General features: G+C 41.2%; 1 protein-coding gene across 1 annotated transcript in view; it reads right to left on the minus strand.

Annotated features, from left to right (window-relative positions):
* The window catches only part of PTPRR (protein tyrosine phosphatase, receptor type, R), a 73,174-nt gene that overhangs the window by 30,203 nt on the left and 25,367 nt on the right, over positions 1-17,604 (minus strand). The window contains exon 5 of the mRNA XM_010083702.1: positions 1,132-1,318. Within this exon, the coding sequence (XP_010082004.1) occupies positions 1,132-1,318 (187 nt within the window). The remainder of the gene's footprint in view (positions 1-1,131; positions 1,319-17,604) is intronic.

Genomic DNA, 17,604 nt, shown 5'->3' on the forward strand with positions numbered 1-17,604 from the left:
CTCAATGGGTTGTATAGGTCTTCCTGCTTGTGCATGCCTTGTTAGGATACACACTTCCGTGTGGTTCTATTTATCAAATTTGAGCTATTAATCTAGTCTTAAAAAGCTTTGTGTGTTTAGTTTAGTGTGCTAATGAGTTGTAAAAGCTAAAAAAGTTAGGCTTAGGTTGGATTGGGTAGTTGGTTATGTTAGGTGCCTCCTCTCTGGTACCATCTGATAGCAGTTGGGAGCAAGGCATCTGAGGGAACTAGAATGGGACAAGCTTTTCTTTGTATTGCACTGGTCACCTGATACTGCTCTTTTAGCATGAAAAACCATGGATAATCACTCCATATGTGGCCTTCTATGACAGGGTTACAGCGTTGGTGGATAAGGGAAGTGCAACTGACGTCATCTACCTGGACTTGGTCTAAGACCTTGACACTGTCCCACGTGACATTCTTGTCTCTAAATTGGAGAGACATGGATTTGATGGAAGGACCACTTGGTGGATAAGGAATTGGCTGGATGGCTGCACTAAAAGAGTTGTGGTCAGTGGCTCAATGTCCAAGTGGAGACCGGTGATGAGTGGTGTTCTGCAGGGCTCAGTGCTGGGACCGGTGTTGTTTAACATCTTTGTTGGAGACACAGACAGTGGGATTGAGTGCACCCTCAGCAAGTTTGCTGATGACACCAAGTTCTGTGGCACAGTTGAAACACTGGAGGGAAGGGATGTGATCCAGAGGGACCTTGACAGGCTTGAGAGGTGGGCCCATGCGAACCTCAAAGTTCAACAAGGCCAAAATTTCCAATTATTACTGTGTTTTCTGTCATCATAGCCTTTATGACCTCTTTGAAACTGTCACAGTGTTGCAGTCCTGGCTGTTTGTAATGTAGCTCTACTACGACATTTATCCCATTTATGAATGGGACTTCAAACCAAGAGAAATCTGTATTATCCATGGATATGGATTGACTCACTTATCTGTCTTTAGTGAATAAACATAAAACACCAACATGAAACTATCTAATCTGCCCTTCAGAAATAATTTGTACCTTGACATTAAAGTGTTACCCCATTATTTTTCCCCCTAGTTTCTGTTGTGCCAATCATGTCAAAAATCTTCATTTAATGCTTGCTGTTAAACTCACCATGAATTCTGTTTGAAGTAAATGAGAACATGCAACTGCGTCTCGAAGCTGCTGTCGTGTCAGGATGCGGCCGGCTGACTGTAGGTATTCCATTGCTACTTTTTCTCGTGGGGTTGGCACAGCGACAAAAGGTTCAACACTTCCCAAACTGCTCATATCCAAAGTTAGTGAGACATTGGATCCTCGTCTGCATTAGGAATAATTAAAACTGTTATATCAGATCTGTGTTACTGTAAGTCCCATACTCATGCAGCTGATCCTAAGTTATTTATACACCCAGACTTTCTGTATAGTTGCTGGGAGATTTGGGTATGCAAGGACTGCAATACTGGTTTCACTGGAAGCACTAAGTGGCCAGAAAACCAAGATTTTACATATCATCCTACCTCTTGAATCTAACAACTGGTGCTGCAAGAACAGTGTGCTAGGGAGCAGCTATTTGGATTATTCTATAGAAATAGAAATTGCTCCCTATATGCTACTTAATCACTACGGATGTCAAATGTAGAAGTGATATCTTAGTAGGGAAGAAATGTTTCACAGAAAAAAAAGGGGATCTATTTCTAACTGATACATATAACAGCCTGGAAATAAATTCACAGTTATGTCAGCTATATGTTTAAGAATCTACTCAAATAAAATATACAGAATGTAGGGGAGAAGAGTGATAAAGCTGGCAGAAATATGTGGAAGGGCAGTGCAAACATTGTGACTACCGAGACAGTGGACAATGTCTCATGTTAGGTTGGAGAGAAGGGAGAGACAATTAAACCACAGTAAATGAACTGCATCCCAGGAGAAGGAATGGTCACAGACTTAGAAGGGTTATTCAGAAATGCCAAACATGTCTTGCAGGACAATCAAAATCATCAACATTTCACATTTCTAGAGGAAAATAAAGTTGGATTCAACAACACCTTTGAACTGTAAAAATAGAAATAAAGCACACTTCTGTGCGCTTGGTACGAGCACTACTCTTTTGGCTGCTTTCTCCAAACAACACTTAAGAAAACTGCCTTTTTTCATGGTTTCAATCCATCGATCAAATGTTATCTACTCAGCCATTAACTTTAGGCATATGGATTGCAGTAAATCCACGCTCTGTGAATTGTGATGACTAAACACACATCTGTAGGCATTAATGAAAGTTTTTGTGTTTACTAATCAGAAATCAGTACTTGTAAGACTGTGAGAATCAGCTGTCTGAACTGGGTTACAGATGCCCAGCTCAGTGTAAACTTCTCTAACATTTACTAAGCAGCTACACACATATAGAGATATGACAATGCAAGTTCCATTCCTACCTCTGCACATTATCATCTCTCTGTTAATGTATGCTTACAGGGGACTTCTTTAAGCTCTTAGTTGCTCTACCATGCTAAGATACATACAACCACAACATAAGATCTCTGTGTCAAGTCTCTCCTACTAGTCATCCTACCAGATCAGAATACAACTCTACACATTGCTCATTTTTAAAATCACATAGGTCCATGATTAACCACGTACTGGTCATTTCATTATCCAGTGACTCCAGTTTTCCTGCTAGAACGCTGTGCGGTCAGGTGCGTTTCTTATTGACAGGAGAACTCCCATGGGGTGAGCGTGACTGCACACTGCTCTGGACACCAGAATATTGTTAAGATATAGCTGTCCCTTTTACTGTAATACCACCTTATTATAAATATAATATAGACATCATCAGATAGCATCTGTGAGCAAGTGCTATTGATATGGGGGGAATGCTTTCCTCTCATCTGCAGCAGAAGTTGCTTACGTTAATACTTTCTTTTTACTGCCCTTTTGTTTTTGATGGGTGGCCCACAGGTATTTGTATGCACACATATTTGAGCAAATTAATTGTATTTTCAGATACTGTGACTCCTTACGTAGTGCTGGTGTTGCTGTTCTGTTTCCTGATCTTCCTCTGCCACCAGAATAACTACTCTTAGGGTTTATTGCTTTCTTCTTTGATTGTAACCTTATGAACATAACACCTTTTTTTTTGTTCTGATGTAACTTGGATGCACGTCCCTTCTTCTTAAACGTCAGCAGATCCTTCAGTAATTTTGTTTTAAATTAAACCACTTCTATCACGTCAGTCTGCCTGAGTAGAAATTACTTCAGTCACTCACTTGTCACTTAGGAAAACGCAAAGCAACCATGGCCAAGAAAGACCACCTGGTGGAATCCATGAATCTCACATTGTGCCATAGTGTCCATACACCTATTTCGGTTCAGGTGATGGCGGGTGACAGCAAGAGCTTTGCTGCCCAGGCCCACAGATGGTAACAGTGAGTCAGCGACAGAAGCAGAGGTAGGAGAAGCAACCACAGGTAGCTGGCACACTCCAGGTGTAGATGGGGACAATTTCTGTTGGCAGACGGAAGTAGGTGGGGATATGATTCTGCTAATTTTGCTAGGAGGTAGGCAGAAGTGAAGTAGCATCTTGAGCAGAAATGACTAGTAACTGTCACATGCAGAGGCTAGCAGGAGCACTCTGTGGCTCTCTGCACACCCTGCATTGCACTGATGCCTGTCACAGTATCAGCGCTCATATCAAAACTCAGAGCCATGGCAGCTTGGGAGGTGAGCCCGCTGCAAGACGGCTGTAGTAGCTGCTCTCTGCCAGACCCTGCGGGAGGGTCATGGCTCACGTACCCATCCCAGCTCCCCGGGGACTGCACCTGCCTGCGGGGGAAGCCAGCCCCCCAGGTCGATGCTGCTTCTCAAGGAAAACATCCTGTTAGATTGCTTTCTCACAAAAACCCTCCTGCAAAAGCACCTCTTCTGACCACAACTAGCAATTTATTCCGTGGAAAAAGGCAGTCCCTCAAACAGGTGGCTCTGAGGGTGTGTATCGCAAATCCAATCTTTTGAAAACAATCCAGAAATCCACAGAAGAAGTGTGCAGTAAACCTCTCCAAAACTGTTTAGGCTACCTGTGGTTGACAAATAGGCAGCGATTTAGACCCAGACATACTTCTGGAAGACCCTACTGAGATTTCCTAATATAGAGGAAAAGTATTCACATTGTTCAGTAACAAAGTACAGTGAAAATGTTAATATTTTCTTTGGCTTTTACATTGTTATAACTGACAGTCTTGCCAAAAAGACTGTTTCCTTTTTAACAACAACAAAAACTATACCTGATCTAATTATAACTTTGAGTTTACAGCTTTTACCATTTATGGGGATTATTGATGAATACCAGTGTTGAGAATCAAATAACTTACTCTGGAAAGAAGAAATAGCTTCTAGCTCCATATTTAACACATTGAAAGCTACACATTAAATCAAAACTGAACATAGGGCAGAAAATAATTACCTAAAGGATAGCCATCTTTTTAGAAAGTAAATAATTACCTAAAGGATAGCAGTCTTTTTAGAAAGTCCATAAGAGGATATACAACAGATAATAGCTCTAAAGACAATTCTTCCATAAAAACAGGCATCTCAAAGAACACTTTTGAAGAAGTAAGCTTCAGTTAATAAAAAAATTTTAATAATGTTTACATTAGCAATATTAACTATTGCCAATATTAACATCAATCATGCAGACTTCTTTACTGCATCCAAGATCATGCTGCAGAATAGGGCTGAAAACACGACAATTTGCTTTGTCTTGAAAGATGAGGGAACGCCTGAACCTGTCATGCTCTTGTATGTCCTACCAGAAGATGCTTATAGTTTCAGGTCCTGCTCTGGACTCCTTGGATTCTCTATGCTCTTCCAAAAGTTAAATTCTTCACTTTCTGTAGAAAAGAGTAGAAAGCAAGAATTTTCTGCTCTTTTACTACCTGGGTGGAAAGAGGTTAGGTAGTAAGTCGACCTTTTCCCACCTTATTGGAGGAACTGCACAAGGCTGGCCACAGAGCAACAAGGAGGTACCACCCAAAACAAAGCCCACTTTTGGTAACTATCCCTTGCCTCTGAAAGATTTTGAATAAAGAAATCACAAGTCAGACAACTCATTTTTCTTGGAGTTACATATGTATGTCCTGACTACATACAGGTATCTTTCCATTTCAAATTAGAGTGAAGGATCCACACACATGGGTTTTCCCTTATTTCTGAACATTTACAAACCTTTTTTACCTTCTAAATAACTTTGTATTCTTTATGTTTCCCATGTTAACATTCTGGGTGAAAGTAGAGAGGATTTAGTTATGATATACCTCCCCTAGCATCCCCTCGAGGTTGTGTCTTGATGGGGAAGAGCATCATGTGAGGAATCTGAGGAATCGGCAACATTCATGACAACATTACATTTAAATCAGTATGAGACTAACTCTTGTGAAGTTTCACCAGCTGGGACGGCCACATCGTCATGGGGTAGGTGAATAAGTGCAATCAGGAAACCACTTGTGTCTGTGTATTGTCTAGTATCCCAGAGGGGGTCTTACTACATACTCAGCCCTCTTTTCAATTGGGTAATAGGAACAAGTCCACTGATGAGAAACCACTGGAGTATTTTTAATAATACATTTATAGAAGCAGATTTTATTACAGACCATGATTAAAAAAAAAAAAGAGAGATTAATGCAATGTTTGTTTGAAAACTCTCAAAAGGAAGCTCCACCTGTCCACCTTGGAGGGCTACCAGGTTACTAAAGCCTATTAATCATTAGCAAGGTCATTTCCAGGTCTTCCCTGACCCTAAAATTAAGCCATAGCTGGTGATTATGAAAATCCAATTACCCAACACGTTTTCCCAGTTGTTTATTTAAGCTGGGTAATTTCTTTAAATACACATTCCCATGTTTATTCAGCGCTCCTGAAAAATGCAACGCCCAGATTCCCTGTCCTCAGCTTTTCAATCTCTCTAGTGGTTTTGGAAGCATCGGTGACGGCTTCTGCCCTCCAAGAGCCATTGCCCTCCGACCTCGGCATTGCAGACGTGGGAGGCGCTTCCTTCTGCACCCTTGGCCCTCCATTCCTCTGCCGAGCTTCTGCCCAGCTGAGGCGGGAGCTGTGTCAGCCGTGCAGGTGGAAGGAAGCCATTAATTAGTAGGAAGAGCAGCGCTAGCTGTGGCTGGTGGCAAGGGAGTTTGTTTTTGGTGCTCAGATCCCGCTTGTTCCAGGGGATGCTCCGCAAGGCTACTCTCCCTGGGTTTTACTCCAGGGACAATGGGAAAAACACAGCAATTCCCCTGCCCATTTTGTTTCTCTAGAGCTCACAGACTAGGTCTACACATGGGTCCTAAGTCTCTTCCCTTGCTGGTCTATCTCGTCAGCAAATGCACTGAATTTAGTTGGGTTTTGCGCTGCTGCAGTTGCACTGGGAGAGCACAATTGGGCATATGGTTTCTGCCACTTGCTACCTTACTGGTGCCAGACTTCTCCTGCTTATCTAGTTTTATGTTTCAGTACAATAATTCAAGGAAAAAAAAGTAAATCTGTTAAAAAGGATGATGGAAAAAAAAATAGGTCCTCAGCTTTCATGCTGCTTTTAAAAATAGCTAAGAGAAAACATGGTCATCTAGATGAACAAATGTGATACATGGAACTGTGGTAGGGTCTGAAAAGCATAGTAAATCAGAAAAGGACATAATGTTATTAATTCTCTATTTTGATATAAAATAAATAAATATATGATACTGCATAACTTCCATTGACTTCATCAAGAAAAATCAGTATTGAAAAAAGTAGAAAAGCAGAAATACAGAAGGGTTAAAAAAAAAAACACGTTGCAAAGGACTAAACATACTGCCATTTTCTTTCGTCCTTGGGCAAACAGTAACACAGATCTTCTAATATATGACTGAGACATTTCTTTACAAATCCGTATTTATAACATTCACTACAGTTAGTCCTCAGAAGGTTAAGAGATGACTCTCATTTGAAGTGAAATATAATTTGATAAATGTTAAAGTAACATTCATAGGATTGTCAAATAGTTGCTTCTAACAAGCATAAGAGCAGTTTACATATTTTTCTCAAATGCTCATATATGATCCTTGCTCTGTACGTGCTAGCCTGAAATACACATCATCACCTTGTACTGGTTATATTACTGGATGTCTTTGGAAAGTAGGGCTGAATGAGATTATGGTTGCACTAAAGGGTGTGGTAATCTCTCAGGTTTTTCTGACCGCCAGTATACCACCTGAAACAAGTCTTCTAAGCACATGCTAAAACTTCATTATTGACTACCTAAACTTGAAAAAAAAGATTCATGTTTTCCTAGGTCTACATTGTTTTCTTAGAAATGTAGAGCTCATAAGTTTCATTATTCTGATGTACTGCAGCACATTAATTAGAGAATATTCTGATAGAAAACCCCACAAGTTCTGATAGTATACATATTAATGTAATTACAGAATCACAGAATGTTAGAGATTGGAAGGGACCTCGAAAGATCATCTAGTCCAATCCCCCTGCCAGAGCAGGAACACCTAGATCAGATCACACAGGAACGCATCCAGGCGGGCTTTGAATGTCTCCAGAGAAGGAGACTCCACAACCTCTCTGGGCAGCCTGTTCGAGTGCTCTGTCACCCTCACCATGAAGAAGTTTTTTCTCATATTCAAGTGGAACCTCCTATGTTCCAGCTTGAACCCATTGCCCCTTCTCCTATCACTAGATGTCACAGAGAAGAGCCTGGCTCCATCCTCCTGACACTTACCCTTTACATATTTATAAACATTGATTAGGTCACCCCTCAGTCTCTTCTTTTCCAGGCTAAAGAGACCCAGCTCCCTCAGCCTTTCCTCATAAGGGAGATGCTCCATTTCCTTAATCATCTTTGTGGCTCTGCGCTGGACTCTCTCCAGCTGTTCTCTGTCCCTCTTGAACTGAGGGGCCCAGAACTGGACACAATATTCCAGATGCGGTCTCACCAGGGCAGAGTAGAGGGGGAGGAGAACCTCTCTCGACCTACTGACCACCCCCCTTCTGATACACCCCAGGATGCCATTGGCCTTCTTGGCCACGAGGGCACAGTGCTGGCTCATGGTCATCCTGCTGTCCACCAGGACCCCCAGGTCCCTCTCCGCTACACTACTCTCCAACAGGTCATTGTCCTCTTATTTACTCCTACTTTCAACAAAGGTCAACAAAGGTCAATCAATATAATCAGTATTAGTTTGAGCAAATAATAAATAATCATTATGTAACTATGTGAATGCCATCCTAATAAATAAATACTTGCACATACTACTTATTGTATATGAAGCACTTCCTATTTTTACACTCGTAGGTGGCCCTATGAAGCATTGTTATACAGATGCTATGCTTGGCAGATCTGTGATGAAAACTCAGTTTCCCAAATTATCTCTGTTTTGCTTCCTGAAAATTTTGGGTTGCAGTTGGTTTTCACTTGAACAAGTGCTGCAGCTTTTAGGAACTCTCCCAGACCTGGGGTTATTGACACTTTTAAACAAACTAAACCTACATCACAGACAAAGTGAAGTACTCAAAATCAGAAGCTGCGATCAACTAACTAACAAGTCCAAAGAAGAACTAGTGTTAGAAGCAGGACTAAAACTCCAGGTTCCCTAAATCTGTGTCATTCTCAAGCTACCTTAAGTAATTTTGCAATCAGTTGTCATAGGTACTCCTCTCGAAAGATTGCTCTTCAACTGATTTCAAGATTCAGTATTATTTATGTCAATCATTTACTTAAAAAACAACAGGAGAGGAATACAAATTGATTTTGATAGAAAATCTGTAACTATGAATTCCAAATTACTGATTTACTTTGCATTAAAGGGTAATACACATTATGGCCAGTCTAAAATGATGCAGCCCAGTACCTTGAAGGACAGATTCCACTCAGCTGGTATTTGGTCATTTTCCAGCAACGTTACTATGCATGAAAATAAAAAATGCACTCAGTTCTTTGGAGTAGAGTTCCACCTTCAGCACTTGGGTATAAAGGTGGTCATAACTTCATCTTCCCCCCTCTCCTGCCATTCCCTGACATAGCAGTACTACTTAAAACACCAGAAGCTACCCACTGATCTCCTATCATGCCTAGGAACAGTGGCCCTCTCTTTTTCTATAGGCTCCTGACTTCATTTCCAAAGCCTTATTCCTCTCACAGATTAATGTTTCTTTGTCTCTGATTTCTCCAGAGAGGAGATCATAGACAGATAGGTGGGTGCTAGCTCGATGTTTCCACAAGCACGCTTAGCAATTCAATTGTTAATTTTCCTGATATTTATAGAATTTCTACTCTTCTTCAGTCACCTGCACCCAAGATGAATCTTGTAGCCACTTCCATGGGGAGCTCAATCTCAGCAACCAGAGGACCTCATGTACAATGCAAAGGGGATAAGCTGGATATAACATCAAAGCACCTATCGCCAGAAAGCCAGAGCTGGAGGATATTTAAGCTCAGGGGTATAAGGGAGGCAGTAGGATGAAGTACACTGATCCTATGCATCTTCTTGGAAAGATCTGTCACTTCTGCTCATGTTTGCTCTATCACATGACTCTTCTCGTAGTGTTCTAGTATTGCATTATTATTTTTAACCATTTATTTGTCACTTGAAACACCAATGCTGAAAGGAGGAGTGCAGGCAAGACTTCAGTCCTCTGCAGCTTCCTAGCTACAAGAAACCTTCTGGCAGCACCTGGCAGCATCCTCCAGCCCTCTCTGAGAGCATAGAAACTGAACAGGAGCCTCAGATATAAAGTTTAAATAGCTTTTCTGGAAAGTGGAGCCACTTCATGTTCTCTCCAGAGGGTCTGATCTTGTTCCCACAGCCACGAGCGAGAGCAGGCCAATACCTCTAGTACTAAATTGCAAACAATTCTCAGGATCTACTCACAGCTCAGCATGTCAAACTGAACTGAGGAAACGGTTTTGACAAGTACTTCTGGACTAAGTTTTAAGCAATCAGTATCTGGTTAGGACAGGAATGGCTCAATATCCTGTAGAGGAAAACAGCTGACATGAGAGTAGTTTCAACTTTCCCTCTTTTAATCATGCTTTCTAATGTACTGCCAATTCACTCCTGTTCTGCCCTCGATAAGGCTATGCCGCTCAGCTACGGGAACTGACTGTTCAAAAATGCAGAGCTTATACAACCTCCCATCTTTTCCTGTAGATTATTTCTACAATCAAATTACATTTTGTCACGCAAACTTCTCTCTCCAGTAAAATTTGAATAGTAACATAAAGCTCTATTTCTGATTCATATTCACTTATACATGTTTTCAGCACGGGTGAAAACTGAGTTGAATGTTCAGAAGTAAAAATAAATTAAGATGATAATTTGTTGTGCTTATTTGAGCTGTTTTTTCAAAGAGCTGAATAAATGTTTACTAATTCCTGGTTAATTTGCTTTAGATGGTAGAGCTTTAATTGAATGCAGTCTTGTTTATTGCTATTATTATCTGCTTGCATTGCAGCGTTGCTCTATTTCATACTGAAGGCCTCACTGCACAAACATACCGGCTGACCTGTTCTCTCCCGGATTAATGGACATGCTAATTTAAACCAAGTGACAACGACCATAAACAAAAAGGGATTAAAAGAATAGGGAACGAGAAAAGAGAATGGAGAAGAATAACAATTAGCTGTTAGGGCTTCACAGATAAAACAAATGCAGAACATAATGAGCTGATAATGCATTTATTTAGAGTGAGTCAACAAGATCAGTTAAAAAACCCACACATTCTGTCTGCTGTAACTTTTGCTTGAAAATTAGAAAAAAAATCAAGTTGCAAAATATTTCTTGTCACACTTGTATGAGTTGCGCCTCTATGACTTCAGGTCATAAGTACCTCCATGATACCTTGGAGGACCTGTAGTCAGGCACCATCATTTCCCATTTAGATCTCTTGTCCAGATGCAAAGTCTGATTACTTTTCCCAGCACACGCAAGGCTCACTTCTTTGTGGAGCACTACAACATGCCCAGAGGATGCTTGCCTGCAGTATTAAGAGAACTGTAGCGTATCTAGGAGAACTGATTTAATAAAGAGAATGGAGAGGTGCAACGCTACTTTTTAAAGACTGCTTAACTGAGATTTTTTTGCTATTTAGTTGCTCAGTCCTATGGTAAAAAAATAAATAATGGTCTGATCCTAGATTTTCCAGCTTTTAGACAAAAAAAAGGTGTTTTTTTTTTTTAAATAACAGGAGCCTTATCAATAAGTCCATTTAGCTTAATATATTCCATACTAATTAGCCTCCTAAGCACAAACTCTACCTTCATCCTGCACCTGCTGCTCATTTAAGAAATATAATCTACAACTCTTAAACCCAAACAAGCAAATATATAATCTGTTCACACATTAATGTCCTTCAATACCCTTTTGAGGCTTTAACCAATACCAGCTGACCTAGAAAAAGACTAGGGTAGGAGTATTCTTAATGTAAATGGGAAGTATCCTCAGACAGTATCAGTAAGAGAAAATTATTTTTTATTGTGACTTGAAGACTAATCAGTACAATGAGTTCTTTCCTGGTGAATTTGCCATTCGGGAAAGACAGGAAGGAACATCTGGGGAAAGAGGCGTTTACTACACCCTGTCAAACTCAAGATAATAAAAAAGCACATTCCTTGTTTATTTTACTTGGTCTTCATTATCTTTAAACTACTGCAAGTGTCACACAAAAGATTTCCAAGGAGACAAATGAATTGTTAGTGCACTTTGAAGAAATTACTGAACAGCAGCAGTTCCTAAAGAACGTAAAACCTCCAGACCCAGACCATTGCTCAATAGAGCTGCGCCATCTATGGACATTTCTAATGGAGCCGGTGAAACTGCTCCACTCAGTTACACAGTGGACGGAGAATCTAAGGCTGCCCGTACAAACCAAAAATCCTTTTAGCTCACACACTTTGGAAAGCACAGTACAATTTTCAGAGTGACTCGTGTGCTTAAGTTATACTGTGAGATGATAGGGTTTAGGCTGTTAGAGACAGGAATCACATATGTGCACTTAGGCCTGCCATTTAGCTGCTTCTGAAGTTTCCAGAGTTGACACCTAAGCTAGGTATACAAACCTTTCTCTCTTCACAGCTTTTTCTTCTTGATTCACTTCAGTAGTCTGGATTTCCAGCCTTGCTTTCTATGGGAAGGCTTGCTCAAACAAGTTTATTGATGTGCAAAGTGCCTGGATTCCCTTAGAAAATGAAGTTTAGGAAATCCACTTAGGCTTGTAATTTGAAATGGAGCAACAGTCAAATGCTTTTAAAAGACAGCTGTAAATGTCTGCATACCAAGGTGTCCTTTATCTTACACTTCAGAGATTAGATAGACCTTTAAAAGAGATATTGCCTCTTTGCTATAAGGTCCCATTTAGGGCTGAGCAGCTGCTGAGGAACAGACAGGTAAGTGACCTGGAGCTTCTTTCTGCAGAGCCCAGCAGATCCCTTGAAGACCACAGCCCTGGCCACTGCCTGCCTTCATCAGAGACATTCCTATAGGGGAGTGCATAGGCTGTGCTCTAGAGATGGGAAATGCATCTGTACCTGCATCCAGAGATGAAGACATGGACCAGAGAGAAGGCTTTCTGGATCTATTCTTTCTCATAGACACCATCAATGAGCCAGTACAGATTAGAAATTTCAGAATGAAATTATTATAATTACTTCAGATTTGTAGTTATCTGTCGGCAAAGGATTCATGGCATTAAGAAACTTAAATATTCACTTCTCTGAATTTGAATAGAGGAGGGAAATGTGAGGATTCTGATAAAAGCAGTGTTCCTCTAAATGTACATTGCATTATGAAATAAAGAGAAAGGAGAAGTCATATCTGGAAGATAAACCAAACTCCCTCCCAACCTGACCTCCTCCCCATCTATCTCAGTACAAACACTCTCAGTGCACAGGGCTGCATACTGCTGATGATGTAAGACTAGTTAGATTAACATATATTAAAGGGAGTGATGTATAAATATGAACGTAAATTTGGTGCACTGTGTAAGACCAAAAGTTGACCAGTGTCCTGTTTTCAACAATGGCCAGCAAGAGGAGGAAAAAAAAGAACAAAGCAAGCAGGAATTACTGATTACTTAACTAACACTGTTACTTATTTTTAGTATGCCCTCCAGCCTCTGTCAATCTGTAGTTTAGGAACATCCTGAACCGAAGTTTGCTTCCACATCTTTAGTCTCCTGTCTTTTCTTCTGTGATTTTTCTTCAGACAGCTTTCTCAGCCCACCTTGAGACCTCTGCACTGTCCCGGGACAATGAGCTCTGAGCTGGGAACCAGGCAACAGTGAACACTAGACATGGGAACTAGAGAGGTATTTAGGCCATCTACATTTGAAAATATCCTTGTGATGAAGCAGAAAACATTTATTTTATTCTAATCTTATCAGTAAATTGCAAGTGCATTCTCTGTAGCCAGAGGATTACCTTTGGGATTAATTACAATACCAGCTTTCTGCTTTTCACAATGCCGCCTTCTCTCACAAGCCTATTCAGTATTGTGCTCTGTGGGCCAAATTCTCTTCCCAGATACCTCTATAAATCCAGTGAGGCAAAACAAGCTAAACAGAGTCTAAAGTGAAACAAGACCATGCAAATTGGATTTATTAGCTGTTGTAAACTTTCCTGCTGTTCTGATTGCTTTCCTTCATTTGTTGTAAGGATATGCTGTTACGTCCACTATCAAATCCAGGGAAAGGAACTGAAAGACTCTGGGCTATGCAGCAGTCCTGCGGTAGAATTTGCTCCAACTCAGGAAGGATTTGAGACATCTCGAAGACAGGGGTTGCAGCTGCCAGTGGGACAGTGGGAAGCGGAAGGGAAGACTCAGCTGCCTCCTGCCCAGCACTAGCCCCATCTCTCACTGGCCGCACGGCTTTCCAGGGAGCTGCTATTGGTCATCCCAAAGCATCGGGACTGAGTTCCCTAGAGAAACATTGTACTTAACGACATTTTTCTGTGTGGGAATTATATACAGTACTTCCCCTTCTGATGCCTATCACTTATTTGAGCAGTTATTTGAAGTCGTGTTCTGTTTAGCTCCTGTTATCAAACCACAGTATTAACATAACAGCAGTAATTATAGCTACCATAAATTAATAACAACAATACACTCTGTTTGTTAAGCATCAGAAGTATATTCTTTGATAAGGAACATAAGGGAAGTCCCTGTCCCAGAAAGAAATATCACTGCCATAGCTTCTTACAGACTCCACTAGTTAGAGAAGTGAATGAACAGTTCAAGAGTCCATGTATTTTATGAAGGTAGGGGACTTATTTGCAATATCATCTTGGATCAGTCACTTAACCAATTAATGTCCCACTTGCCTTAGTACAAAAATAATAAAAAGAGTTCCTGAAACATTTTGGCCATACTCAGATAAGGTTCAAAGTCAAACCAAACTGATGCATCAGCTTGGATATGATGGTATCAAAGCAGACGAACAACACTAGCAACGACCTGGCTGAAATGTCAGTGTTGTATGAAATCAGCTACTGCCTCTGGATAGTATTTCTCGGTCTGAGCCATTCTCATAGCAGACTCCTGGCATCCTCATCTCTGCCCTGATGCTATTGCTTCCCTGTTTCCCAAGGCTTGCTTAATTGTCTGTATGCATCTACTACCTTGTCTAATGTTTGGATTGTAAATTTTTTGGATAGTGGACAGTTTCATTTCTGTGCGTATAACAGAGCCTTGCACAGAGGGATCCCGAGCTGTGACTGAGGCTCTCAGGTACTATACTAATAAAAATGCTAGAGACAATTTCCCGCAAGCGCAGAGAAATAGCCTGACCCACAGGTTTACACGCAGTATTCTTTGAGCAAAGGTGCATTTGCAAACAAGGGACATTTCTGCTAGCTAGCAATGTCAAGCTTTCTGTGCATGCTAGCTCTGGATGTGGAAGAGATCTCTGATGAATTACGAGAACCGAATTTTTCCATAAAGAAGTAGTATAATTAGTCAACTGCCATAATTTGCAAGTGTTCTCTTGACAATGCACAGAAACAAACTTAATTATGATTGCACTCAAAGAAGAGATTCATGGCCTGGAATATTAACTGATGGCTACAATATAAGCTGGATGTAAGTACTGTCCAGTATACGGCTTCCTGCAACTCAAAAGATATACTTGGATATTTTATATTGCTGTTTTGGAGGCACTTTGATGTTTTTCTTTTCTTTCTTTAACTGTGTTCTGTGTCCATTCCTAACATTTTAAATTAAGGGGAACTGAGCTAAATTCAGCTTTAGTCTGCCCTGCAGAAAAGCTGGCCAGAAGGAATGGCATAATCACTGAGAAATGCATTCCAAAACAAGAGGAAACGTGAATATTTCTGGTTTAATTTGAAGCACTAGCCTTCTTCAGGACATTAATGGGGGCATTCAGGGAGACTTTTCTATAAAGCTCCCAAATCTGAAAAATCAGTCTTCCTTGTAAATACCAAATCCCTGTATATCTGATTCTACATCGGTTGTTTGTTTTGCTGAAATCAGTACCTGTCAGTTCTAGTCAAGGGCTCACAAGATACAACATACTGCATCCTGCTTACAACCCAATCTCATAAAGAAACTGGTACTCTTCTCCCACTCTTTGTCCCTTAGCACGGCATTTCCAACCCGCCCATGTGAAAAGGGAATGTATTTACTTGTAAATGTCACAGATGAACACAACCTGCTGCAGGCTGAGCGAAGACACTCAGAGCATTCAAGGTCAGCTCATGTGCATCTCCTCACTTTCCCAGATGTCCCACTCTACCTGCACATTAGGATGGCTGGTGAAGAAGCCACAGAAACCCTGCCTGTGATGGTTGACCATAGAAACAAAGCAGAGGCAGAGAGGTGATGAAATCAGTCACTGGAAAGCTGTGTCGGAGTTTAACCCTCTGACTGAACAGTACTTAAAAACCCAAAACCACTGCATGACAAAGGCCTGGGGATCACTCACACAACTCAGATTACTCATGTGCCCTGGGCAAAAATGACCTGCCTGATCCTAGGAAGCATTTCAATATTAACATGGATATTTTCCCTCAGTTTCTTGTGCTGTGCGTTACTTTTCAAAAGATCAGCTCTACGAATCACTGCAAAACCACCAAAACTGTCTACCAGATGGTGGCCACTGATTAATTTGTCTTAACTTAAGCCAAAAAGGAAGAAAATGCAATGGGTGGAGCAGTAAAGACAAGCACAATCAACATCTGACCAAATAGGGTTTCCTGTCACCTTGGGAACGACACTGATTGGCATTGCGGTTTCCTGTGTACAAGCTAAAACCAGTAGCAACTGGAGTAACAAGAATAAATGCCAGATAAGAGACCTGGGAATACAATAAAATTATTACAAAATTCCTGACTAAACATCACAAGACAGCAAAGGCAAAACCAAGGGTAAGCACAGCCTGCGTACTAAACAGAGCACTCCCCGGCATCTCAGAGAAGAAGACTATGAAGTTGCACCAGAAGAATTTCTCCAAACAAGGTTTGGGTAATTTGCCTGAATTATCCACTCCCAGAATTGAATGTCACGCGCTTTGAAGAGCTTTTAGTTCTTTGCAAGAGTTAAAAAAATGGATGTGGGACAATTTAAAGCAGAGAAGGAGCTAGGAGTGGAAACATACCATCTACCCAGGCTAATATGAAGTAACTTGCAAGAGGTGCTAGAGACACAGGGAAATGGACTGTGGGTGTGAGTTTGGGTTATGGTACACAGTTATTTGCATCTATTTATTTAGATCTCCCACAGAGTTTTGCTTCAAAGAGCTTTAACCACAATCAAAACACCTTCTCAGCCATGAGTCAAACAGTTAAAATATGGTTTTTAAGGGGTCTTTGTTAGGCTGGTGCCTGAGTTCACTTCCCCTCCAGTGAAAGGGGACAATTCACATTCCTGCCCTCTTCCTACACTGCAGATAAGCAAAGACATCTGTAATGGGTTGGACAGAACAGACCTTAGTGCAACTCAGAGGTCCAGTGCTTGCAAAAAGTTTTCAGAGTGACTGTGCACTAAGAAAAATGTTATGCAAATGCAAACTGAAGGTAAAACATTATTCTGTCTCTGGTCATGAATTCATGTTCTAAAACAGACCTCTCAGGCACTGAGCAGTAGACCCTCAGAACTTGATCCCACTTGATGTTTCCCGTTATTTAGACCACTTTCTCCCACCTCAGCAGCCCAAGTTTTCAGCCCTCGCCCATACCCTGTCACCCAGAGTGCAGGTGCCAGCTGTCACGATGGGGCCTTTCAGCTAGTTGAGATGCCCTGAAGAGGAGGGAAGCCACAGTGCTGGGCTGTGGGGAGACCCTGTGCTGAAAGGAGCATTACTAAAAGGCACAGCCTGTAAGCAGCTGCCCATGATCAGGACTGCTCCCCTCACATCAGCTGCTACACCAGCTGTGCACTTCTTCATGTGCAATCTACATCTAGAAAAATAAATTAAACAGCGCCAGGAAAGAATCCCAGGCACTGAAACCCAGTAATCGATATTGCTACATTTCAAGCCTTGCAGTGCTGGCTTGTTTTTAGCCTTTGCCAACAAGAGCACTCCAAAGCAATTCACTGGCACCGTTTGGGAACCAGC

Source organism: Pterocles gutturalis, unplaced genomic scaffold (assembly GCF_000699245.1).
Source record: "Pterocles gutturalis isolate BGI_N339 unplaced genomic scaffold, ASM69924v1 scaffold3915, whole genome shotgun sequence".
In the NCBI taxonomy this organism is placed as follows: domain Eukaryota; kingdom Metazoa; phylum Chordata; class Aves; order Pterocliformes; family Pteroclidae; genus Pterocles; species Pterocles gutturalis.